At 39.6% G+C, this 26,995-nt stretch overlaps 1 protein-coding gene across 3 annotated transcripts in view; it reads left to right on the forward strand.

Annotated features, from left to right (window-relative positions):
• RBMS3 (RNA binding motif single stranded interacting protein 3) overlaps positions 1-26,995 on the forward strand; it is a 631,327-nt gene that overhangs the window by 522,800 nt on the left and 81,532 nt on the right. For all 3 annotated transcript variants that reach the window (XM_054160933.1, XM_009898327.2, XM_054160934.1), the window contains one exon: positions 15,542-15,648. In XM_054160933.1, the coding sequence (XP_054016908.1) occupies positions 15,542-15,648 (107 nt within the window). The remainder of the gene's footprint in view (positions 1-15,541; positions 15,649-26,995) is intronic.

Below are 26,995 nucleotides of genomic sequence, written 5' to 3' on the forward strand. Positions count from 1 at the left end.
AGAAGATCAGGTTGGTCAGGCTGGACCTGCCCTTCCTAAATCCGTGTTGGCTGGGCCTGATCTCTTGGCCATCCTTCAGGTGCACTGTGATTGCCCCCAATATACATATATATGTGTGTGTTATGTGGAGAGACTTGAACACACATAGAGAAATGTATATATGTACACCTATAATGCCATCTAGCCTTTATTGCCATTACAAGTTGAATTTTTCTTGAGCACTGTAGGCCATCTTGTGATGCAGCATTTTAGTGAGCTGATGGTGGCATTGCAGATCTCTATCTCTATCTCTATCAGTGATAAAGATCTTCCCTGAAATAGAGTGAAGTGGGAAATGAGGCTGAGCAAAGAGGCCATCTAGGCAGAGGTCCTTCAGAAAGGTTATCTTGTGAATGAACATGCACAAGAACTCAGGAGATCTGTGCGTGGTGACTGTGTGATACTGGATAGCTTGCATTATTATCCCTGTGCTGCAGCTCATCTCTTTGTGAAACAAAGAAAATACTTTGCTACCAACTGGGAGGATAAATTCATTAGTGCTTGTGAGGTGTTTGCAAATGAAGTCTGTGAAAAGCAGTGTAAAACCCCCACCTTATTAAGTATATGAAAAGTGGCAGCAGTCACCTTGAAGAAGTACAGCATGACATAGCTTGGGAGCTACATAAGCATTCTCATACCTTAGTCCTGCAACACTAGTACATGTTGCTTAGTGTAAATATGTATAGTTCAGTTAGTATGAGAAGGCTGTCCTACCACACAATTATAAACCAGGAATAAGAGATATGAAATGACACCTTCAGTAACATTGTATTCATTTTTTATGCTGTGTAAACATAATACACATAATAATGCATAAACATAATAACACCAGGCTACTTTGGTTCAAGGTGAGCATTTGAAATACCTATATTTTCCTTCAGGTTTTGTAAAGTTTTTCTGGAGCAGATGTGGAATATTGTTCTGGCTTGGAACAAAGGCATCCTGAAAGCAAGAGGGGCAGAGGCAATCTGGTGTGACTGGGCTGAGCTGAGCCCTGGGTCACCATGACTACACCAAGTGTCACCTGTAGTTGTATTTCTGTCCAGGAAATGTGTTCTGTCCAGGCAGGCTAGTTAAAAACTCTGTGGACATACCATGCAGCAGACTAGAAGGTTTCCAGAAAATCTCATAGGACTCTGTCCCATTGAATGCACCATTTGCTAGATACACATTAATTATATGGCACATATTCAAATAATCCAGTTCTCTGGCTATCTCAGGCAGAGGTGGAGACAGAAATCTTACATTTTAAATCTCCCATTCCACCCTGTCATGCTGCTGTTATTCATAGCAGATCGCAACATGAGACGCTTCCTGTTCTGGTTGCTGCTTCTGGGGTCTGGCTTCTGCGGTGTTGGCTTTTTTCTGCAGGGATGGCAGTGAGGCATGTGGGAGTCAGGTAGCTGCTGGTTTTGGCTTTGTTTTATGCTGGGGGGTTTTGGGTTTGGGTTGTTTCCACACACTATCCCCCACCCCCCATCTTTCACTCTGCTTCTTTTACAAATAGGCTAAGCTAAGGTAATCATGCATTGCATCATTAGATTAATTAGATTTTTAAATAAGGTAATTATGCATTGTGCTTATGACATCTCATATTAAACTCTGTTCTCTTTATCTCGACCCTGAGTTTTGTATGTTACTCTTCCCCTCACTTTTGTGTTGGGGGAGCAGGTATTTTAGCCCTTGTGCTGCCCTGCTGGCCTGTTCAATAAAGCTTCCTCCACCCTTGGCATGGAGTCTTAGTACATCTGATTATCTTATCTCCAGTATTAGGAGTTTGTCCTTCGCAATTCAGATCTGAGTTTTAGAGCCTAGATCTCTGTCCTTCCCACTGGCAACAGCCCAAAAATTGGAACTGTACTGCATAGGAATGACAAATGTGGATTAATGACAACAATTTTAACTCCTTTTAGGATCAACAATCAGCTAGAATCCAGATGCTGAATAAAATCTAGGTTTCCATTATTTCTATCTTCAATACTTATATAAAAGATAGAAATAAACTGCTTTATAGCATGTTTTAGAGTTACAATGAAGTCACATAAGGCAGTGAAATATTACATGATTGTGTTAATCCTGTAGCATTAATGCTGACATGAGTGGGTTGTGGTTCATTGTCTGGAGATTTCATTTGTATGAAGATCCTTGCTGAAGTATTTGTTGTTAATTTGAGTAGCATTCCTCCTTTTGTTTCTCAGTCTTCACCTTATTCTTCATTTATACTTGCTCTTCTGACCATATTCAGGACTGTGGGGTTTTTCTTCCATCTCTAGATCTGTACCAGAAGACATTCTAGAAAAGGTTTTCTCCCTCTCACTACAGTCTGTCTTTCAGCAGGTTACAAAGTTCAGTACTGAGCTAGCTTTCTCATGGCAGGGGAAAGCTGTGCAGTCTCTGCTAGGCATGCTACATTCCTCCAAGTAGAAAAGCTGTTGCCCTTTAATTCTTTGTTGCCTTCAACTTTTATTAACAAGGTGGAGTAGATTTTGTTCTCTGTCTCCAGAGAAATACTATGTTGCAAGCAATTAAGTTCACAAAAAGGGTCACTGGTGTGTGTGTGTGTGTTGGGAAGGTGTGGGGGCATAGGGTGTGGAAGAAAAGAAACCAAAAGCCAGATTAGCATCTCTATTAACAGCAGAGTGAAAAATTTAATCACATTTGTTGTGGACTCTTACTAAGCTGGTGGAAATGGCAACCCAGAGGTCATACACTTAGTCACTGGCAGCAGAATGTTGTCACTCCCTGCTGGCTGATTCATGGAATCATTTGCTCTGAAGAAAATTGCTTCTTCACTTCAGCTGGAGACAGCTTTTGTCAAACCAGATCCTGACACTGCCATTTGATTGTAATCACACTTTGAAAGGAGTTGCACACAGACTTATCATGCTGTGTGCCTGTAAACCAAGGGAGGATTCCACCCAAATGAGGACAAAACCTTAAGGAATGGTTGGATTTCAGAACCTGATACTATTTCTCATAATTACATATATCTGGAAAAGGGATTCATACTTTTTTCTATCTTTCAGTTAATCTTATTTAATTTTATCTCCCTACAGAGATAAAATCTCCCTGTCTCACCTACAGAGGTTTTAGATAATCTTTTAAACTGGCCTTGATAACAGAGACTTGATATTTTTGTGTAGAGGAGACTACACTCTCTTCAATTTCCTTCGTGTTTTGATGCAATACAATTACTCTGAGACCATTTAAAATCACAGTGGATTCCTTATAGTATAACAGAACACATCTTCAGTCTCTGTATACAGATAAAATCATAATTTTTGTAAACTTGTGTCATTCCATTTGCTATAAGCAGTGATATTTACTTTTCAGTTACAATGGTTTCTTGCTTTAGTCTTTGTGCTTGTGAATGCCCCAATGTCATCCACAAATGGAGGACATGAGTTCCATGAGGACATGAGTGAAGCTAGAACATTTTCAGAGGTAATTCAGAAACATTCCTCTCCTTTATCTTCCTGGTTTTCACTTCATTTTCCTAAGATAGTTTTCTTTGCCTATTTCTATATCTTTTTCTTTTCTTTTTCATCTGTTCTTCCTTGTTCTGCTTGGATTGCTCCTATTATTATTCCAGTATTCTTGGCTGAAAGAGCAGAGGTCTGGTTTTTAATTGACCAGTTTTAGGATTGAAATAATATTCCTTTCATCATTTTGGACCCATGTGAAAGCAAGATCCAGCATGACCTTCATACAACCTCTCAGACACATATTACACTGGAGGTGTTCAAGAGGGGACTGGATGAGGCACTTAGTGCCATGGTTTAGTTCATTAGATGGTGTTGGGTGGTAGGTTGGACTTGATGATCTGGAAGGTCTTTTCCAACCTGGTCTGGTCTATTCTATTCTATTCTACTCTACTCTACTCTACTCTACTCTACTCTACTCTACTCTACTCTACTCTACTCTACTCTACTCTATTCTATGTTAAAGAAGGTTATGCTATTGCTCAGTCTTTTAATATATACATTTGCTTCCTTGTCTACCCTCAGCGAAAGCTCTGCAACTGAAAATTTCAGAAAGGCATAGTGCTATCTATTTAATGTTCTAGGATATTGTCTCAGATGGTAATAAAAGATTTTTAAGCTGCAAGGGTTGGAATTTTCCTTATGTGATGGTGCATTAGATTTAATGTTGCTCTCATCAACATTTGAAAAGAGCTAAGAAGTATGAGTAAGATCTTCCATTGTCTTGTGAAATCATTATAATTTCAGATTTTTGTCTTTCCCTTTGATAAAGTATCATTATAAATAGGTGACTTACTGGAAAATTCCTGGTGGAAGAAACCACCATGCAGTTTTATGTCATGGAAATCACAGGCACAATTGTGCTCTGAAGACAGGGTCTTACTTTAAGCTGGAGCAAAGCTTCCTTGTCCTGTCAGGAGCTCCAGGTGTTGGTGTGCTTCAGGAGCTTGCTGCCTTGTTGCACTTCAAGAAAATGGGATCCACTGAGCTTTTTGTTTGGTTTGTTCTTCAAATTTCCAAGGCCATTTGTTTCTTTCCTGGCATATACACGGCAGTGCCACGTTCGCTTCCTACATGCAGGTGCTTAGTGAAGGTACCAGTGACTTTCAGTTCAGTAGCCCCCAGAAAAACCTATCTTACACACCTAGACAACCAATGCACTGAACTGGAGCTGTGCAAGGGATTTGGGGGAGTCTTTTGGGTGAGCATAGTCAGCAGTCCATATTCTGAGCTACTGCTCGCCTCTGCTGCTGGGAAGAGAAATGGAAGGGGTATTAGTGTCCTTTCTTATATATTGTTTCTGAAGTATTGCCTCCCTTCCTTTGGACCTGTTTACAGGAGAAGATGGGAGAGTGTGCACTGAAGTCTTGTGGTACACAGTAATTATCCTGTCCAAGGTGTTTTGTGTGATAGGGATATTCTCTACCATAGTGAGAACAACTCCTGCCTTTAGGAATCAGTCAGTCCCTCTCTTGTAAATGCTTTCTGCTGTGTAACCTATACCTGGCCAAAATTTAGGAACAGTCAGAGGCAAATAGACTTTTTAAAGGTGTTCCTTCATTTAAGTGATCTTCAGTGATGTGTGTTAGGTTCTAGAAACCGTGCTCATTTTAGGGCTTGGCTGTTACATCTTTGAGTGAATGCAGAAGAATAAAATGAAAAAAAGGGCAATAACAATAAAAAGAATTTTCCCTTTAGCTTTTCCTTCTTTCTCACATTAGTGGCAAAAGTATATTGCTCAGCTATGTTTTAGGTTATAAGTGGTTGGAGTTTTTGCTGCTGCACCCAGTAGTCATTGTTGGAATATGTGTCAATTACAACTGATTTAAATACAAGGATTTTCATTACACAGTCTGAGAAAAAAAAAATTCTGAATATTTTTAAATTGTTGAACAAATTGCTAGCTGGTTAGAAATTTGGTTGTCAGGTTTTAGTTGTGGGGTTTTTTTTCAGTTACACAGGAATATTTCATGCATCCAAAATAATCAATGCTTTTAGCAATATACTGTTTCAGCTCTGATATCAAGAAGGTTGTGTTACTGCTTTGACTGTATGGGGCATCTTTACCTAAACCAGAGCCTTTTTTTTTCCTATCATAATACCTTTCTTTTGGTACTCTTGCATAGGCTATGAGTATAGCTGATTTATATATATATATATGTATGTATGTGTGTGTGTGTATCTATACCACTTTTTTCTTACAGTGACCATTCCCAAGGACATAAAAGATGTGTCATTCTCCACAATGAGTAAACAAAATGTAGCATTTACAGATGTATGTCTGAATTAAATAAGTCATATCTGAAGTGGTTTTATTTCCTCATGTTGTTTAACACATGGTATATACATGTCAGAGCAAATCCAGAACTCAGTCTTGATCAGTTAAAAAAAGAAATGTCTGTGTACAGCAATTATCATTATGCTGGTGAAAAGAGCTCCATGTATAAGACATTTGGGCAGGTTTCCTTGTTTGTATTGAAAACTTATGTTTGAAAAGAATTTTCTCTAGTGTTCTTAGCAGTATTAAGGAATGATGTGGTGATATTCTGGTTAATCTAAGCAAATATAAATTTAAGGTAATAAATAATTTAGTAAATTTAAATGTAAAATAAATTCAGTACTAAATAATAAAGAAATATTTAGACAATGACATGAAATAACCTTATATTAGCAGAGCCAGAATTAATTCTTTGTACAGCACAAATTCCAATTATTCTGTCTCTGGAGTGTCAGTGCAAGGAGGGTTTTCTTAGTGGGGATAATAGCAAAGTCTCTGTGATCAATAATATTTATTTATGAGAATAGTAAAAATAGATTTTACAGCAGAAGTGCAGAGCTTTTGTTTTAAGAAGCAGCTTTGGATAAAAGCTTTGCATTTGCTCTTTCCTCTTGAGACTACTAAAGAGAACACTAAAAAGTAAAATGGGTGACCACAGAAGCAAGTAGGGTCACCCATTACCAAGGATTCATTTTATTTCCATTAGAGGAGAACTAGAAAGCATCTTACACTGTTTGTACCTGATTTTCCTTTATAAATTATGGTACATGAGATCATTTGAAAATCGCTGAGACTTTCAGATGAAGCAGATGAAGCTGGCTCTGCTGCTGTTCCTTAATAATTGAATAGTAAGAAATACAAGACCTCCATTTTCATCCAAATACAATAACTTCTGAGATTATGGAAGAGGGAAAAAGGGTATATGAATTACAATCTTCCTGAAAGCTCATCCGCTAGTCTTAGAAGAGTATTTAAAGTATGGGGTTGGGTTCACATATTGGTTTTTTCAGTTGTCTTCTGCCTGCAGTTTGGAGTCCTGGGACCACATGCTCAGCAGGTGTACGTTGGTATAGGAGCATTCCAGTGGTAACCATTATGAAGTAAATGCACTGAAGTCAAACTGATACTTGTTTAAAAACATGATACAGCTCACTGCTGCAACATAGGAAATTTAACGCTTATCTGAGACTAGAGGCAGCAGAGTAAGGCAGCACAAGTTCACCATGTATTTTGTTGCTGAAAATTAGTTCCTGATGACAGGCCAGTGGTTATCCTGACTTCCTCTACATGTAGTTAATAATATGAAAGGATTGCAGCTTTAAGGACCTCATTAAATGCTAGCACCTGTGATTTCTGAGTAGTTGCACTGGAAAAAAAGAAAAATGCTGGGAGAGGAAACAAAGTTCTTAAGAAAGATTATGGTGACTGTTGTATTTCATTCCAGTTCAATGTGACAACAACAGTGTGACAATTGAAGGTATTGAAAGTGTTTTTACAGACTTCACTGGATTGGGTATTATTTACCCAATTCCTCTTAGTTCCTTGTCACACATAGAACAAGTGTGTGCCTGTGCAAGTCATGGTCTAGGAATTCACAATGAAAACCAGTAAAATGCTCTGAACTGCTTTCAGGAATATTCTATTAGTTTGACTTTGGGGTTTTGGGGGTTTTTTATTCATTTCACTTGGCGGAATCAACTCTTGCCCTATTATGTGTAGCCTGACGAACACCTGAAGCAGTAAGCCAATGGCATAAAAATGCTAAAAGCAATCCTTTATTTAGCTTTCCCTTTTATTTATTTTTAATCATACAAGTCAGAATCTCAGTAATTAGCATTTACAAACTCTGTACAAAACCACAATTTATTCTTTTATTAATTTTCTTTGAAAACTGTTCACACTTGTCAGCTATTATCAACAGAGGCAGACTCTTGATAAGGGCCTAATGCATTACTGTATCTCTTTATTCTACTAATTTCTTGCATAGTTCCCAGAAGAGCTATGTAGGCCCTTCTTTTATTAGTGTTTTATTTAGTTACTCTGTCATGGGTGAAATCCAGGGAAGCAGTGTCACATAAGATCCACACAAAAATTCTTTGAACGGGGAAGGTGAGTTGGTTTCTTCAGCATTCACATATTAACAGTGCTGATTGAGAACGTTTGAGGCTTTGCTTACTTAACAGCAACAACAAAATCCATTTTATATCTACTTGTTTCACTGTTTATTTATTATCTGTCTCAGCAATAATATGTGAAGCACTTTCAATGACTTGCAGCCAATATTCCTCTTCAAGATATGATACTATCTCAATTTTTTGGCTTTGTCTTTTCCAATGAGGCATGAATCTAAGGGAGTCTATTGAAGAGGGGTTTGGAGGAGGCATTAACCCTGCAAAAGTCTGTGCTTTATAATTATAACTGACATGTTAAAATAATGTGCCCCAAATTTCAATTGGTTATGGATCCCATCTGAAAGTCATGGAAAGCACTGGTTTAAGCACAGCACACAAAAAGGTTTCTGCAAACTGATGCAGTTGGTTTGGTTGCAGTCATTTAATATAAAGACCTTTTTTGCTGCAAAGGCTCTTGAAGAAAATTAGGAATTGCAAAACAAATCACTTCTCAAAGTTCTCAGTTCCTTTTAAGAGCTGTCGTAGCACTGGTTGCAAAGGATGAGCTACAGCTGATATTTTTCAGCATTATTCTGAGATCTCCAATCCCACAGAACTTTGCCGTATCATCAAGTTTGAGGAAAGTACTTTCTCTGGCAAAACTCATGGGACAGACTCTGCTCTTGCTCACAGTTACCTCAAATTTACACTTTATTTAATAGTTAATGAACTCTTTCATTCTATTCTGGTTTTTCTCCTCATTCATTCATGATCTCAGAGACCATCACCAGAGTTGGCTAAAAAATGAGTTTGCTGAAATAAAAATTGCCATCATATAACAACATTTCAGGACTGTTCTAATACTTCATTTCAGCTTTTCTGTTTTGGTTGATTTTATTTAAATTCCAACACCATATTGGAGCATCTGTTACTATAAGTTATCTCCATAAAATGTTTTAAGAGTTATAACAGTTTCTCTTTATCAGCAACACTGGAATGGAGCATTTTAATAGGACTGAATCAGGCACTCTCCATCTGCTATTCTGTTGAAAGTTAAAATATTTAAATACTTTTTTAAGCAAAAGCAAAATGTTAAATGAATGCTGCTGATGTGCTCTAGTAAATCTCTAGGGTGGCTTCTGCAACAATATAATTAAGTATAACATTTCCATGTAATAGCCAGAGTGTTTGCATTGATTGCAACAAGATCTGGACCACACTTCACATCTGACTTGCTGTTTCTCCAACATATGCACATGGTTATCTGTTCTACCTGCTTCAAGTAATTTCTGTTTCACAGAATAGAAGCACTAACTTTATGCTTGACACACTATTTCTCCTCTGGGGTTGCTTTTCCTTCTCTAATGCATTCTTGATCTTTACAAATAATTCTTATACAAAAAGATGAAAGGATTGCTTTCCATTTCTTAAGACAAAGAGGTGAGCTAGAGGTAATTACTTAAGCTATAATACAGTTTATCTGAAGTAAATAACATTTTCTTTTTTTTCTTGCTAACCAACAGATGTTTGGTTTTTAATGGTGGCTTTGGGGTACTTTTCTTTTATATAAAGCTGTTTCCTCCATTCCTATAATTATATTCTGAAAATTATAGGTTATAGAACCCAAAATGCAATGTTAAGTATTTTTTTTTTTCTTTCATAATAAAATCCACTGAATATCAGGTAGTTAAAACTAGCTGTAAACCTACTGGACAAATATGGAGCATACTGCTGGACATGCATAAAAGCATCAGCTCTTGCAAAAAACATTGAGCAACAAGGAAACATGTGAACATGCAATAGTGTCCTGTTATCCTACTTACATGGATATATGTTGTGATCTGTCCTGTGATATCAGGGAAGTCATTGTGCCCCTGTACTCAGCACTGGTTAGACCACACCTTGAGTACTGTGTCCAGTTCTCAGCCCCTCAATTTAAGAAGGACATTGAGACTCTTGAACGTGACCAGAGAAGGACACTGAGGCTGGGGAGAGGCCTCCAACATAAGCCCTATGAGGAGAGGCTGAGGGAGCTGTGGTTGCTTAGCCTGGAGAAGAGGAGGCTCAGGGGAGACCTGATTGCTATCTACAACTACCTGAAGGGAGGTTGTAGCCAGGAGGGGGTTGGTCTCTTCTCCCAGGCAACCAGCACCAGAACAAGAGGACACAGTCTCAAACTGCACCAGGGGATGTTTAGGCTGGAGGTGAGGAGGAAGTTCTTCACAGAGAGAGTTGTTAGCTGGTGGAATGTGCTGCCCAAGAAGGTGGTAGAGTCACCGTCCCTGGAGGTGTTGAAGAGGGGATTGGACATGCCACTTGGTGCCATGGTTTAGTATTCATGAGGTGTTGGGTGACAGGTTGGACTTGATGTTCTTTGAGGTCTCTTCCAACCTTATTGATTCTATGATTCTGTGATCACATCCAGTATTGTAGGCTTCTAGAATAAGGTCAGGGACTTCGTCCTTCAGCACGTCAAGCACTGCATGCAGGGTAGGATGTTGTGTTTATTTGATTCATTACTTAGGGCTTCCTTACTCAGCTAATGCTTTGTCCTTACTTGTCCTTTAGTCCTTTCATGCCCACATATCGTCTTTTGTAAGTCATCATCATTCTTTTCCAAGAGAAGGCTAGCTATGGTTATATTTTCTAATCTTCCTTTGAGTTTTGCTATTTTATGAGTTTGGGATGATCTGCATGACAGAACTTTCCCAGAAGGCAGATTGTTGCTCTGTTGATGGCATCTTGAAACTTTTGCAGTTTTGAAGCTTAGAACAGCAAAATTGCTCTGTGATTTGTAATGACCATAGTCCTGCTGGGTACCTCTATCTGAGCCCAGGTATAGAATCAGAACTTTAACTTGCTCTGTCCTGCTTTGCTTCTTGAGCTTTTGTGCCTCTTATGCCTCCCTCTGAAATACGGTATGAGTAAACATGTCTGCAGACTTAGGTGGCTTTGATGTTACCATAGGATGGAGTTTTTCTTAACGACTAAAAGGTACTGATCTGTGACAATCTCATGTTGTTCATTTGTGCTTAAAAATGTTATCAAAATAGTTAAACTTTGGAAGGAAGTTAAGAAAAGTAGTTATCAAAGCTTGATCAGTTGGATGCTTGGTGCAATTGTGAATTCAGTTATTGCTCTGCTCTTTTTTTTTTCTTGTGGAGGAGAATTTGCCAAGTCTGAAAAATAAATTAATCCCATTTGATCATAAAAACATACTTTGCAAAAGGCCATTGACTGTGCACTGACTGTTCATTGATATACCAATGACTTTCTCATCATTTTTCTTCACGTTAACAACATGAAGGTGTTTAAAGATCCACATGAGTGCTCACAATGCACTTGTTCCCAGGCCATCTACTGAAAATGTTATTTGCAAAATGAGAAGAGATTAAACTCTTTGCAACATGCTGAAAAATATTCTGTCTTCAAATATATTCATAGTGGAAGCAGTTAAGATACCTAAATATGTTCTTGGTATTACTTTTTTAATACATGTGGTACTTAGCATTGCTGGACAGACGATGATATATGACTGAATTGGAGGTTGTGGAGGACAAGCTTTTCTCAGTAACTCTTACTGCAGAAAAAGTTTCAGAGCACCTGAAGTAATGTGAAAGTTTCACTGAATGCAAATGACAGCTTTCATCTTCCTTTAAGAAGCACATGCTCGTGAATATATGCATTTTTGCATATATAGAAGCTCAAGTGTATCTGCCTTCTGATAAATGAAAGAATAAGGAAATTATGTATTCAGAACGTCAGTTGCTTTCCTGAGATGGAACATTTCTACAGGGCTGCCAGATTCAAGAAGGGGATGCTGTTATCCCCATCTCCTGCTATCAAAAGGGTTTGAACTATTTTAAATAGCAGTGCTGGGTTTGATGATATTAACATTTGGCAATTCAATGCTGTCTGTCTGCAGTTTGTCCGCCTAAAGTGGCAGACCATGAGAAGCTGATCTCCTAAAGAAACTGCAGCAATATTGACAGTCTCCACTGAACTCTTAGAGTAAATTCATGGCCTGATTGAAGGCTTTAGCCTTTGACTTCAATGGAAACAGAACTTGAACACTAGCAGTAACTGCCCACTTCCAAGGCAGCCCTGAATGTCTTGGCAAATGCTGTTTAGAAGCACTATCAATTTGATCCTGCTTCCTTCTCAGGACTGAAAGCCAAGTTCAGGGCTATTTGTGTCTTATTAACTAGAGCAGGCTTTGGATGGGATCTAGAGTAAGCATTTAAATCCCCTTGAAAAATGGATTATGGCTTAATGAGGCTTGTTCAGGTTAAAGCTGTTATTTATTCTTGATACTTCTATTTGATACTGTTAGGTAGAAGTCAAAGAAACAGCAGTGCTTTCCATCTTGAAGAGTCTATTAGGGTGGAATAGCCTGAAATTTGTCTCAAGTGAACCAGTCGTCACTTGAGTGGCAGGAAAATACCAATAGTAGATTTTCCAGGTGTGCTTCAAAATACCACACATGGAAAACTTTGAGGATGTCAAGAACGATACAAAATGATGTGCTTATCTGGTGAAAACATGAACCGATAGCCAGATAACATTTTCCATTTAGTCAGCAGTACAAAAGGTGACAGAAGAGACTGGGACACAGGCATATATGTTCAGTAAGTGTCTTCATATAGAGAAAAGGGAGAAAAGTAGAAATTCAGTCCATAAATTGAAGTGTCTATCTGAAATGGAAGAGCACAAAAGAAGAAAATGTATAAAAGATTTCCCTTTTTCATTCCTCCCCTTCTGAAGTATTTGAGGGTAATATATCACACTTCTACTGCAATCTTTTGATATGATTCATGCAATGTTGATATTGTTTGTATAGTTCTTAAATACCTTCATTCTGAATTGATAACAACAGTATCTACTCTTTCTTTTCTGAAGTAAATTTATTATTTTTAAAGCACTTATGTCATTTCAATAAACTATTTTAGAAGAATTCTACTTAGAAATAGTTTTGGTAATGTTCTGGAATGAGATATGCTTTTTCTGATCTTTTGATGTTATGTTTTTGATTAATAAGTATGATAGCACTGATGTCAAATATTAATGTGCATCTGATCATGCAAAGCCAAAAGAACTTTTCTTAGGAAGGATTTCAAGAGTGCTGAAATAAACCAGAGATCTGAGTTTTCCTGTGTACTCAGAGCAACCTTTTTGAACATCTAAGACTGCTACACTCTACCTTATGTCCTGAAAGAAAAGAGGTTATTAAATTAATTCTTTATAGTTTGAGGTTAGTTAACATCTTATCTGGACTATATCGTCCCAACAGAACATTTTCTTTTGATCTTTTTGCTTATGTTGATGTTGACTGACACAGATCAACTTTTTTTTCCCAGCATTCCAGTCAGTTTACTTTAGAAGAATATTAACTCCCAGGTAGAAACTTGCCAGTGAAAGGCATGGTACCACTGTCCTTTTCTTTTCTTCCTCCTGAAAAGTCTGCAAAATGTTCTTCACATTTTTTTCTAGATGGGGGACATAAAGTTCTGTTCAGTCTTAGTCAACTGTAGGAAGCCCCAAGTTATCAAACAAGAATTTGTCAGATGGTAATGCTGTATATTGGGAATTTCAGGAATGGCAACAGCTTCCTATTTGTGGTTACCTAATACATAGAGAGCGTATATCTAGTAAACCATATGATTTCCTAGCTTGCCTAGCCACATCATAGCATAGGGGTTAATACCACATATACATTAGCAGAGAATCATGTGATGGCAAATATCCAATCTACAGATCATTTTTACATGCTCCTCCTAACACTATTGTATGTTACTTGATAGCTGTTTGTTTTAAGACAAAAAGCTTTTGAAAGTACAGATGTGATGTTTAGTAGGTCTTTCTCAAATGCTGGCTTAGCACCTGCTCCTCACTCACTGTCACATTGCAGTGAATTGTAAGTAACCACTCTGAAAACACGCAGTATTGCGCTGTGGAGTAAAGCTGATGAAAGTGCCGGGCGATCAGCTCTGTAAAATCTCTCCATCTGCAAAAAGAATGTCCATAGCCACCTGGATGCTTTTAAACCTTCATTATTTTAAAATTTAAAAGGTTGGCTGAGCATTGCTTCTACCAAAAATATGATACAATAATCGAAGTCAGAGGTGGGGAAGGACCTCTAGGGTCACAGTTGAGCTTTCTGCCAATAATAGATTGTTCCCTGCAGTTCAGTTTCTAGTGACCTTGGAAATTACTAGCCTGCTAAAATGGTAATGAAAAAACAAAGCTGTTAAAGCTTCAGAAGTAGCCAAAGTGATGCTGTCCCAGAGAGAAATTGTGGGTTGTTGATGTAAGATTCTTTATGTGTATTGCTCCTTGGTTGCAGTTTTCAAGTGATCACGATTTTAATCCACACTTTCTCGCTCGTTTTGAGGTGGTTGTAACTAAGAGGTTGGGAAGGTGAGATTATTTTAGTATTATATGATCTTATCTTGCCTTTTATCCAAATAATAATTTTTATTACAAATAAATAAATAAATCAGCAGCTTGACTAAATCCCCTACTGCAACATTTCCTTCACATCCCTTTTGTTTCATCTTGCAGAAACAGGAAATGGGGAGTAAAAAACAGATTTCATGCCTTTTTTTCTACCAAAACCCCTGGTTAATTATGTAGTGCTTGGGAACTGAAAAAATCCTGTAGAGATTCAGATGTGACATATCTTTTTTAGATTTCTTTCAAACAGGCCAGTATTGGTTTACTTCTCTGTTGATGTAGGCAATAAAGAACAATCCTGAAATACATCTAATGAAGAGGGTGGAATCTGGCTCCTCTTTTAAGAAGGAGGCAGCAAAGGCAAGCTTCCACCAGAAAGCTATTTACAGTTTTGGCTGAAAAATATTTAAGGAGGCTGTTAAAATCTGGGCAGATGGGGAAAAGTTCCCTTCCTGTTACACCCATTTGATGTATTCACTAGGGGGCCCTATTGAAAGCTGTCCTTTGGGGTGTGCAGCTCTGTAAGTATCCATCCTCTCTTCTCTGGGCTCTGGCCCCCTGACTGATGTCTTCACACACACCAGATCTCAGTTGGAGAGGAAAGGCATTTCTCAGCTGCCAACTTGCTTGGAAGAGAAGTTAAGAGGAGAAGGTGGTTAATTGGACTATGCCTGGCAAAATAAAATAAAAAAAAAATATCTCAATTTTATTCTGTTTATTCAGATTTTTAAAGAATTGGAGTCTGTGAAACACAGAAATAGTGAGAATCCTAATTGCTTAAACAGATTCTTGCAGCAAAGTTTTTACAACAAAAAACAGAAAGCTACTTTAAAGCAGTGTTTATCCTTACACTAATGCTGGTCATGAATACTTGTCTAACTTAGCTGGAACTAATGCCTGATTCTACAATTCCACTACATCAACTTAACATTCTGCGTAGGCTGATTATTTTTTCAACAATATTTGCTAAATTCTTTTAAGGGCTGCCAGTATATATTTTTTGAAGCTTAGTTAATAAGAACAGCTGCCAGCGGACTCAAGGCTAAAAGAGGCAAAAAATATCTGCAGAAGGCAAGATTTTACTTCAAAAGATCAGTATGACAAAGCACTACTGTTGCTGCTATAATGACTTTCTTTGGGGGGGATGCTAATAGAGACTGGGTTTCTTGTCTTCACAGCCCCCACTGAGCCTTTGCTGTGCAAATTTGCTGATGGAGGGCAAAAGAAGCGCCAGAATCAAAGCAAATACACACAGAATGGAAGGCCGTGGCCTAGAGAAGGAGAGGTAAGTGCCACGCAGCAATTACTTTCCTGGGGTTTGGCAGAAGTAAGCTGCAGACCTTAAGGTCTACCTTTCAGGGCTGTGAAGAAATTGCACACAAAATGCACTAGTTTCACACAGGAGAAGCTGTATAAGCATGGGAGAGAGGGAGGCTTATAATAATGTACAGAGTGTCAAGTTACAGCAAAAGAATTTCAGAGCTTAGTGTGGAACTGTGTGTACTCTGGTCTCACTGTGAGCACTCTGCTGCCAGATCTGAGCCCAGTATTTTCTTACTGGTGTGCCATCAGCACCCGTGGTATACCTTTTATAAACCCCAAATAAATTTATACTTAAGCAACTCAACTGTTATTTCCTCCAGTAATTCCTGTTGTTAAAATATTTTTGGAGAGTACTTGGGCTGTTACAAAAGGGTCACAAGAGGGAGAGATGCATTTGCACGTTCAAAATGTATGGTCTGTATAAAAGTTTTCCCAAAGCTTATCTGAGTTGGGCTCTTCATTCTGTACAAGACACAATAGTTTACAGTAGCCTCAGCTTCATCATGTGTACAAAGTTTAAGAAAAAAAAAAGAAGGAAAATCTAGCCTTTACAAAGTGTGTCACCAGACCTTCCTTTCTGTGTACTTGTACACAAAGTGACTCCAAATGTGGGTGAAATATGAAAGGAATTTATTTGACTCTCCAAGAGTTTGTTTACTCTTCTTGAATGTTATTTTTCGATAAAGACACTTGAATTAATGAGGTAGATCTGGTCATGGTACCATCTTTTGCATGGTTATGGCTACAAAGGTTGATGGGCTAATTTCTATTCTAGATTTCAGAAAAAGACATTCTAGGATACAAGTTGAGAGGGACTTTTTGTGGGGTTGGGGGTTTTTTCCCTTCTTTCCCCTCTTTTTTTGTTTGGGTTTTTTTTTTGTTGGGTTTTTTTTTTTTTTTTTTTTTTTGGTGTGTTTTCATAGAATCAATAAGGTTGGAAAAGACCTCAAAGATCATCAAGTCCAACCTGTCACCCAACACCTCATGACTACTAAACCATGGCACCAAGTGCCATGTCCAGTTCCCTCTTGAACACCTCCAGGGACGGTGACTCCATCACCTCTCTGGGCAGCCCATTCCAATGGCTAACAACTCCCTCTGTGACGAACTTTCTCCTCACCTCAAGCCTAAACCTCCCCTGGCACAGCTTGAGACTGTGTCCTCTTGTTCTGGTGTGATTGCCTGGGAGAAGAGACCAACCCCCTCCTGGCTACAACCTCCCTTCAGGTAATTATAGACAGCAATCAGGTCTCCTCTGAGCCTCCTCTTCTCCAGGCTAAGCAACCCCAGCTCCCTCAGCCTCTCCTCATAGGGCTTGTGCTCAAGGCCTCTCCTCAGCCTCACTGCCATTCTCTGGACATGTTCAAGTGTCTCAATGTCCTTCTTAAATTGAGGGTCCCAGAACTGGACACAGTACTCAAGGTGTGGCCTAACCAGTGCTGAGTACAGGGGCAGAATGACTTCCCTGCTCCTGCTAGCCACACTATACCTGATGCAGGCCAGGATGCCATTTGCCCTCTTGGTTACCTGGGCACACTGCTGTCTCATGTTCATCTGGCTGTCAATCAGTACACCTAGGTCCTTTTCTGTTTGGCAGCTCTCTAGCCACTCCGACCCCAGTCTGTAGCACTGCATTGGGTTGTTGTGTGCTGCATTTACTTCAATTTTACAAAGCAAATGAACGAAAAACTATTTAGCATTACTAAGTTGATTTTTTTTCTAGAGAACTTCTGCATTTATGCAACTGCTTTTACTATGCAGGCTGATACTTTTCAGACCATTGCCTTAAGGCATATATACTCTAGCACTGTTGTTGAGCTCCTAAAGCAAACAGAAACACCTGTTGAAAGCATATAAATTTTAGCTTCCAGCAAGGTGTTTATTGTATACTGTTCTGACAGAAATGCTCCAAAATATATTTGGGCTAAAAGTGACAGTGTGGCAGCCATGTTGGCAACAAGAGAAGTCTCCAAAGGTTCTTTGCAGCCTGTTACACTATATGTCTCAAAAGCTGGAGACATCTTCCTAGGAGCCATTATGATTTGTCATGTTAAGGATCTACTGAGGAACAACTGCCCAAGGAGTACTTCAAGCAGGAGACTCAGGTCATTGTATCCAGAGCTTAAAAAACAAAAGGCAGTATAGGGAATACAATAATAAACCCTTAATAAGGTCAACAATCGATATTTTAAAGACTTCTAAATCTCTGTTTAAATAGTAAATGCCATCATAGCTATATTCTCCACTGTTCTATACTTCCTTTAGTTCAAATCAATAAACAAAAGGATATAAAGCTAAAGTGAACAAGCTACCATTACACCTATGGCCTTGCAACATCAGCTTATTACAGCATACAGAGTTTATTTGCTGCTAGTGGAGTCTCTCATAGTAAGCAAAGTGATATCGCTATGATGTAGAGGCAGGGAGTGCTTGGTATGTTTATAGTATCAGTATTTTAAAGCTAATTTGCAGTGCTGGGAGACATCATTCCTTATTGTCAAGTCAGCTGCAGAGCTGTTGTTATGGATAACCTACAAATTATATATAGATGCAAACTCAGAAATTTCTATTTCAGGGTAGAAATGTTTCCTCAGATGTTTTTCTGTTTACTGACTTCTGGTTAATACCTTGCTGCACTTTGGATATTCACTACTCAGAGCATCAAAGAATGCATGTTTTCTTTTAGGGTCACTCATTTATTTGATTCCTTCAACACCTTTGTTAATTTTCTCCTTTACAACATAAACTCTTTCTGTATAATCACTCTCATATTTTATATGCAACAGAGTTTTTCTAACTCTTTGCCATTTAATGATCTTACTCTAAGCATGACGGCCTACCTCAGAAATAGTGTGGCTAGCAGGAGCAGGGAGGTCATTGTGCCCCTGTACTCAGCACTGGTTAGGCCACACCTTGAGTACTGTATCCAGTTCTGGGTTCCTCAATTTAAGAAGGACATTGAGACTCTTGAACGTGTCCAGAGAAGGGCAACGAGGCTGGTGAGAGGCCTTGAGCACAAGCCATGTGAGGAGAGGCTGAGGGTTGTTTAGCCTGGAGAAGAGGAGGCTCTCTACAACTACCTGAAGGGAGGTTGTAGCCAGGAGGGGTTGGTCTCTTCTCCCAGGCAACCAGCACCAGAACAAGAGGACACAGTCTCAAACTGCACCAGGGGAAGTTTAGGCTCGAGGTGAGGAGGAAATTCTTCACAGAGTTGTTAGCCATTGGAATGGGCTGCCCAGGGAGGTGGTAGAGTCACCATCCCTGGAGGTGTTCACAAAGGGATTGGACTTGGCACTTGGTGCCATGGTTTAGTAGTCATGAGGTGTTGGGTGACAGGTTGGACTTGATCTTTGAGGTCCTTTCCAACCTTATAGATTCTATGATTCTATGATGGACCTTTCAGTTGTTCTGTGTGTAGCAGCACTTGGGTAACCTTGTTGCAATTACTCCTGTCAACTTTAGTTTCTTTTAAAATGAACAGGTAGTGAGTAGGAAGAAATAATTCATATATGGCAAGTGTCATAGTTCTGACTACAAATGGGATCTGGGAATATTCCCTCCACCTCTGCTTTTTTTTCTGTGATAGAACAAGAGGACACAGTCTTACGCTATGCCAGGGGGAGGTTTAGGATAGATGTTAGGAAGAAATTCTTCACAGAAAGAATGAATTGCCATTGGAATGGGCTGCCCAGGAGGGTGGTGGAGTCACCATCACTGGAGGTGTTTAAAAGGGGACTGGATGAGGCACTTAGTACCATGGTTTAGTTGATCAGATGGTGTTGGGTGATGGGTTGGACTTGATGATCTCGAAGGTCTTTTCCAACCTGGTTAATTCTGTATTCTCTTCCCCAAAGAAAAACATTAAAATTCTGTCCAAGAGATTACTCCATCAGCATTCTCACGCTGGACCAATTCTGTGGTATCTAGACCAAGAAGTATCTGGCTATTGCTCAGATAAGCCTTTGCATTTTTGAATACTTATGTGAAGGGCATTTCTAAAACATCTGAGGTTTAAGTAGTATTAACACTGAGCGTGCTTGAGGATTATTGCTCATTCAGGCAGACCTCAGAGAAATGGCACTAACAGTTCTGTCACTGGCTTCAAATTTGAGCGTGCAAAGTAGGCAGACAGCCGTGCCCAGTACTCTGCTGTAGGGAGGAAATGGCAGGAGGTTTAGGAGGGTGGACCAAGTTTGCTGCGGTGTTACCTCTGGCCAAGCTGTTCTCAGAGGTTTTGCTCTCTTTTATGGAGAGCTTCTGAGCAATTTTGTAAAAGAGGATTAAGATTTTTTTGGTAAAGTTTTCAGGCTATGCTGCAGAATGTAATAAAAAATGTTATTCCTATCATACATTTTTGTAGATTGCTTCATAACCATACAAAAATACTTTAGCTGGCTGTTAAATTGGCTTACCTTTAAAATCATGTCTTTGGGAGCATACTGACTTTCTCTAGGGCATTTCAGGGTTGTTTTGGTGGGGTTTTTGGGTGTGGGGGTTTCTTTGGGGTTTTTTTTGTGGTACTTGGTTATTTGACCAGTTGTAACCAGGGAAGAATGCCTGACCTTAAATAGCACTTTCTAGTCCTTACCATTCCACTTTTGTTTGAAGCCTCAGGAAATATTCAGCAGATTTACTGAGGCATTTGACTGAGGATTTGTGATGGCTGACCAGCTCTGGACTAAGGACCAAGGCTGTCATATTAGCATCTAACATACAGGTGCAATAAATGTACAGTGAAACCTGCAGATGTTAGAAATATTTGCAGTTAAATTCTGACCTAATAACTGGCACAATTTCTGCATAAAGTTCCTTTTTCATTTTAATACTAGCTCTTCCTGAGACACAGTAGTTTAATTCAGCACTCTGTTTTGGAACTTTCTCTGAAACCATGTTGAGGTGGTGTTAGAGGCTAATCGTATTCAGATCCTATCTGAATTTACCAAATTCACCTCTTAAGTTCCAACAGACAAGTCTAGAGGTGGGTGACATATCTCAAAAAATAAAATTGTTCATTAACTGAAAATGCATCTGGGGAATCAAAACCAGCTTCAAATTGTGATCAGATTGGATTAAAAACTGCAACTTAAAATTTACAAGATAATCTTTATTGCAGATCTACTGATTTTTTTTGGTTATTCAGAAATAAAATCTCTTGTTATGTGTATTTAAGAGAGGTTTTACTTGAAATGTATCTGATAGAAAGGGATAAATCTCACATAAAGTAAAACCGAATAAAATTCCTTGCCTCAGCCTAAAGTTTCTTATTGTTTGCACTCTTTCTGAAAGAGCAGTTCTAGAGATTGTTGCTTTTCTATGTCTGGTCAGTCCAAAGATGAAGTTGGTTTTTGTTTGTTGTTTGGTTGTTGTTTTTTTTTTATAGTCACAATATTTTGAAACCTTAGATACTTACTGTGAAAGTTTCTGTGAAATTTGGACCATTTAAATGTTTGTGTTGTCTTCCTTGCAAGAGAATATCACCACTACAGTATTGGTGCATATAACAGAACAGCAACGTACACCTCTGAATGTCACTGAGTTTCGTCTGACAGACATAATGATATTTAGTAATTGCCATGACAAAATCTTCCATTGATTGCTTTCGTGCTTCTGTCAGATGGGTTACATTTTTGTTTCTAAATAGGCAAGAGGTTAACCTCCATAGCCTCCCCTTCCCTTCCCTTCCTTCCTCCTTTTCCCCTTTCGCTTTTGTTTTCTCTCAACGTCAGTTGGCAAAATATGTAAAGAATGAAACGTAGGCTTAATTCTTTCTTTGAAAGTTACAACATTGCTACTCAGGAGTGTTGCTTTTGTTGCTTCTCTTTTTTTTATCCACTCCTCATTACAGTTTTGTCTAACGCAAACAGTAATTTAGAGAGGAAAACATACAGTAGGTAATTTGAGAGACTTCCTGGTTTTCTTGTAAAATCAGTACAAGTGAAGGGCTGAAGCAGTTGATCCTGATGTCAATCATCCATTCTTTACCAGCAGCAGGCATTTGGAAATGATTAATAGATCTGTACTAGGCCCATTTATAACTCAGACATAGAATTCTTTTTATGCTTCCAAGGAGATAGGTATTACTTAGTTGTATTCTGTAGTCCTCAGTGTCTAGGACTGATCTCCTTCTATGATCAGGTGACTGCCTGGTGGATGTGGGGAGGCCTGTGGATGTAGTCTACCTGGACTCCAGCAAGGCCTTTGATACCGTCCCCCACAGCAAACTCCTGGCCAAGCTGTCAGCCCATGGCTTGGACAGCAGCAGCCTGCACTGGGTTAGGAACTGGCTGGAGGACTGTGCCCACAGAGTGGTGCTGAATGGTGCAGCCAGTCACTAGTGGTGTCCCCCAGGGATCACAGTGCCGGGCCCCATGCTCTTTAATATCTTTATCAATGATCTGGATAAGGGCATTGAGTTAATCATCAGCAAATTTGCAGACGACACCAAACTGGGGGCAGGAATTAATCTGTTAGGAGGTAGAAGGCTCTGCAGAGGGACCTTGACAAGCTGGACAGATGGGCAGAGTCCAAGGGCATGAGATTTAACACATCCAGATGCCGGGTTCTACACATTGGCCACAACAACCCCATGCAGTGCTACAGGCTGGGGTCAGAGTGGCTGGAGAATGGCCAGGCAGAAAGGGACCTTGCGATACTGGTTGATAGTAGGCTGAACATCAGCCAGCAGTGCGCCCAGGCAGCCAGGAGGGCCAATGGCATCCTGGCCTGTATGAGGAATAGTGTGGCCAGCAGGAGCAGGGAGGTCATTGTGCCTCTGCACTTAGCACTGGTTAGGCCACACCTTGAGTACTGCGTCCAGCTGGGCCTCTCAGTTTAGGAAGGATATTGAGTTGCTGGAACGTGTCCAGAGAAGGGCAACAATGCTGGAGGGAGGGGTTTGGAGCACAAGCCCTATGAGGAGAGACTGAGGGAGCTGGGGTTACTTAGCCTGGAGAAAAGGATGCTCAGGGCAGACCCTATTGCCCTCTACAACTACCTGAAGGGAGGTTGTAGCCAGGTCTCTTCTCCCAGGCAACCAGCACCAGAACAAGAGGACACAGTCTCAAGCTGCACCAGGGGAGGTTTAGGCTTGATGTTAGGAAGAAGTTCTTCACAGAAAGAGTGATTGGCCATTGGAATGGGCTGCCCAGGGAGGTGGTGGAGTCACCACCCCTGGAGGTGTTTAGGAAGAGACTGGATGGAGCTCTTGGTGCCATGGTTTAGTTGATTAGATGGTGTTGGATAATAAGTTGGACTCAATGATCTCAAAGGTATTTCCAACCTGGTCTATTCTTTTCTATTCTATTTCATTCCTAGACAAATATTTTGTTGTTTTCTTTTCTGTGAGAGACAATTTCCAGGCCTGTCTAGAAATACAGTAGTACCCTCATAGGTAAACCATGAACAAAGAGTTTTAGAATAAATTTACCTTGCATGTAAGTTAGACACTGTTTGGGATTTTGCATTTTGTGTAGCAAAGAGAGAACTGCTTGAAAGAGTCCAGAGCCACAAAAATGATTAAGGACGTGAAACATCTTCCTTATGGCATGAGACTGAGGGAGCTGCGGCTCTTTAGCTTGGAAAAAAAGAGACTAAGGGTTGACCTCATGAATGTTTATGAATATATAAAGGGTGAGTGCCAAGAGGATGGAGCCAGGCTCTGCTTGGTGATGCTCAAAGACAGGACAAGGGGTAATGCGTGGAAGGTGAGGCATAAGAAGTTCCATGGAAACGTGAGGAAAACTTTTGTCACTGTGAGGGTGACAGAATACTGGAACAGGCTGCCCAGGGTGGGTTGTGGAGTCTGGATGCATTCCTGTGTGATCCTGCTCTGACAGGGGTGTTGGACTAGATGATCTTTCGAGGACCCTTCCAGCCCCTAACATTCTGTGATTCTGTGGGTTGAACCTGAAGTGCAGCCTTCTCAGAGAGAAAAAGTAGAAGGGCAAAAGGTAATTGGCAAAGAAGTGAAAATACACACAACAATGAGTTGAAAATTCTCTGGGACACAAGATTCTGTCATTGTGAGCAACACTTTTTAAAACAGTATTTTTTGAACAGTTGGATTTTGAGCTCATAAAGCACATAGAAATATTTTAAATAATGACCTATACAAAATGACTGTCCCTGAAATCATGAATTTGAAAAGGGGATGTTTTTACTCATAGCAAGGACCATGAGCTCATAGCAGCAGAATTTGGAGGAAAATGCAGCTTCAAGGAAATCTCTGGGGCAAATGGCATGACATTTTTCTCCACAGAAGAAAATCCAAATGCCAAAATCAAAACTTAGAAAACAGTCCTGATTCTAGTTTAAGTAAACCATAGCCCTTATTAGGAGTAAAAACATCTCTTGGAATTACCCTGTTTATTTCAGATGCATCTATGCATCTATATATGCAAGACATATGCATTTGAATTCTCAATTTCTCCTTCTGTGGAAAGAAAAGATGAGTTTTATTCAGAATTAAATTCAGAAATATTTATAATAATGTGGAATATTTCTAACAAAGGAAGGAACTCTGTAAAGTTAACCTCACTGATGACTGAGCTGCTTCTATTAAATCAGTATTTTCAATTAATCTCATTTGGTTCATTTCTTCCCCCTCCTCTCTCTTCTTTGGTCAAAGTATCTGCTGTCAGGCAGAAGGGATCCTTGTGCTGTGATGCCTGGCAGATATTAGTGGTGGTAGCGAAACAAATACAGGAATTTCAGTGTTGAAACTTCAATTGATTCCACTGCAGTAGCCAAGAGCACACCCATTCCCCTGGGAGAGCAGTCCTCCAGCATGAAAGGATGAGGGGATGAGTCAGAGGAGATGGTGAAGAGAGACTGATCTTCTGGTTTAGCTCCCATATCAATTCACTACAGATACATCTTGAGTTCTAGGGTATGACTGTATGTTTCCAAATCTCACCTTAAGGAGGAGAAACCTTCCTACTAAACCCACTACATCAGTGGTTTGCAATGCATTTCAATTTGTAGACCTCTCAATTTTTTTCCAATGGGGCTGTGGCCTCCTGCACAATGAGAAATCTTGTGGGTACAGCAGCCTTGCTTTCCACAGATAACGTAGAAGATTCACTTCTGGAGAAAAGGCGTAGGATTTCTGTAGTAGGTTGAATGCTGAATTTTTGCATGCAGTGGAGGAAAGATGTATACACTGAAAGCAAGTGGGTGATATATTGAAGAAGTTCATGAAAGCTGCTTCCCAGCCACACAGAGGGTATCATCCAACTTAAAATTTGGCCATTTATAGGTATTTGTATTTGCTGGAACAGAGATAGTGGGCTGATGAAGGTGGTTGTTCTGAGAGTTCAGAGATTTGGAAGAGAAATAATAAACTCACTTTATTTCACATGATATAGAAGATGTGATCATTTTTTAAATTATCACTGCTCAACTTAATCATTTCTTTGAGAGATTTACAAATCAAATTTACATAAGTAATGCAAATGCAATAGTCTAGGAGTATTTTTAATGAGCTGAATGTGCTCATTTATGTTCAAATCATAACAAAGAATGGGGCAGGAGCAGGGGGGGAGCAGAGAACCTTGTGTTTGCTCATGGAAAATTTTTCACAGTAAAGCATTGAACAAAGGCCTTCAAGCTTCCTGGGGGAGCCCTTGCCTTCCAGAGGCTTCCTGATATTTCCTGCACTTTACCGAAGAACTTAAATTTAAAGAAAGATTAATTCTTTTTGTTCACCTAGATGAATTCTCTTTGTTCACCTATGTCAATAATTAGAAAACTGCACCAGCAAAGTGATAGAAATCTTCATTCCTTTGTCTTAAGTTCAGAAACTTAGGTTAGAAAAACCCATAAAGCCTTGAAAGGACAAAGCTCTGGGGAGACCTTATAGCTACATTTCAATAGGGGACCTACAGGAATGTTGGGGAAGGACCTTAGTGGTAGGATGAGGGGCAATGGTTTGAAACAGGATCAGGGTAGATTTAGGTTATGCATAAGGAAGAACTTCTTTACAATGAGAGTGGTAAAATACTGGAACAGGTTGCCCAAGGATGTGGTTCAGGCCACATTCCTGGAGACATTCATGGGCGCAGGTGAACCTCATGAGGTTCAACAAGAGGAAGCGCAGGCTTGATAGGGCTCTGGTCAACCTAGTCTAGTTGAGGATGCCCCTGCTTACTACTGAGGGGGTTGGACTAGATGACCTTCAGTGGTCCCTTCACAACCCAGACCATTCTATCATTCTGTGATTCAAGTTCAGACTTGATTTGGCCCTGGGCAGCCTGATCTAGTTGGAGGTGTCCCTGCATACTGAGGGGGTTTGGACAAGATGACCTTTGAGAATATGCTCCAAGCCAATGTGTATCTGTGTAGACAGTCATCTTTGAAAATCAGTCTTTTAAAGTAACTGGCTTTATTTGTGCCATGTGACATTCTGAACAACCCAGTCAAGGAGTTATTGAGAGTGGTCTTTATTTAGAGACCAAGAGCAGATATCCCTAACTCTACTCCTAACCCTTTTTTTTAATTATTACTTTAGAAGATTGCATGTTGAAATGTTGAGGTGCAGGGCAGTCATTTAGCTAGCTGCATGTGTGTTCATTATCTCACTCAGCATTATCTGACTGAACTGTGGTTCTGTTTTTCCTTCATAAAAAATTCCTCTGACAAATATTTTCATGAAGAGTCTTTCCATCATCAGTGCCACTCTCTCATGTGGCATTTCATCAGGAATTACTACTATCAGAAGAAGGAATAAGGCCCTGTCCTTCCACTGAAATATTAAGAAACAGTGGATGAAAAGACCTGGAAGAAAGTACTCTTCAGCACAAGACAGGACTACTATAGAGGTATCAGCCAGTGCCTCATTATAGTTAATACCTATTAAGCACAGTGACAGCTATGTTCAGCTCTATTGCATGGAAGTCTGAGGCCAGCTCTAATATTCTGGGTTTGATATTTTTGGAATTCCTGTTTGTGTGCTGTGGAGGAAAGTGCAGACAATTTTCCAATAAGTTATTATTGCTCATCAGTCTTTATTTCTTATAAATGAGGATACATCAGACCATAAATCTTCCACTGGTCCAGGCTATCTCTTCCCTTTCCTGGGCTTCAGCCAGTGTAATCTTAGAGCTATGAATTACACAACTTTATGAGAAAGAAGTAAATAGTCCTCTGGTAGCAGCTGTTTGAAATAGCAGCTGTTTAAGGCTCTTCAGCAATGAGGGATATTAGCATTGTCTCTGGGCATACTGTAGGTGGAGTACCACATGCTCATGCTGCATTCTGTTTGTCTAGTGTGAGACTTTCATTTGCTGTCAAATGTGGTACCAATATTTATA

The sequence above is a fragment of the Dryobates pubescens genome, chromosome 4 (genome assembly GCF_014839835.1).
Source record: "Dryobates pubescens isolate bDryPub1 chromosome 4, bDryPub1.pri, whole genome shotgun sequence".
Classification (NCBI taxonomy): Eukaryota; Metazoa; Chordata; class Aves; order Piciformes; family Picidae; genus Dryobates; species Dryobates pubescens.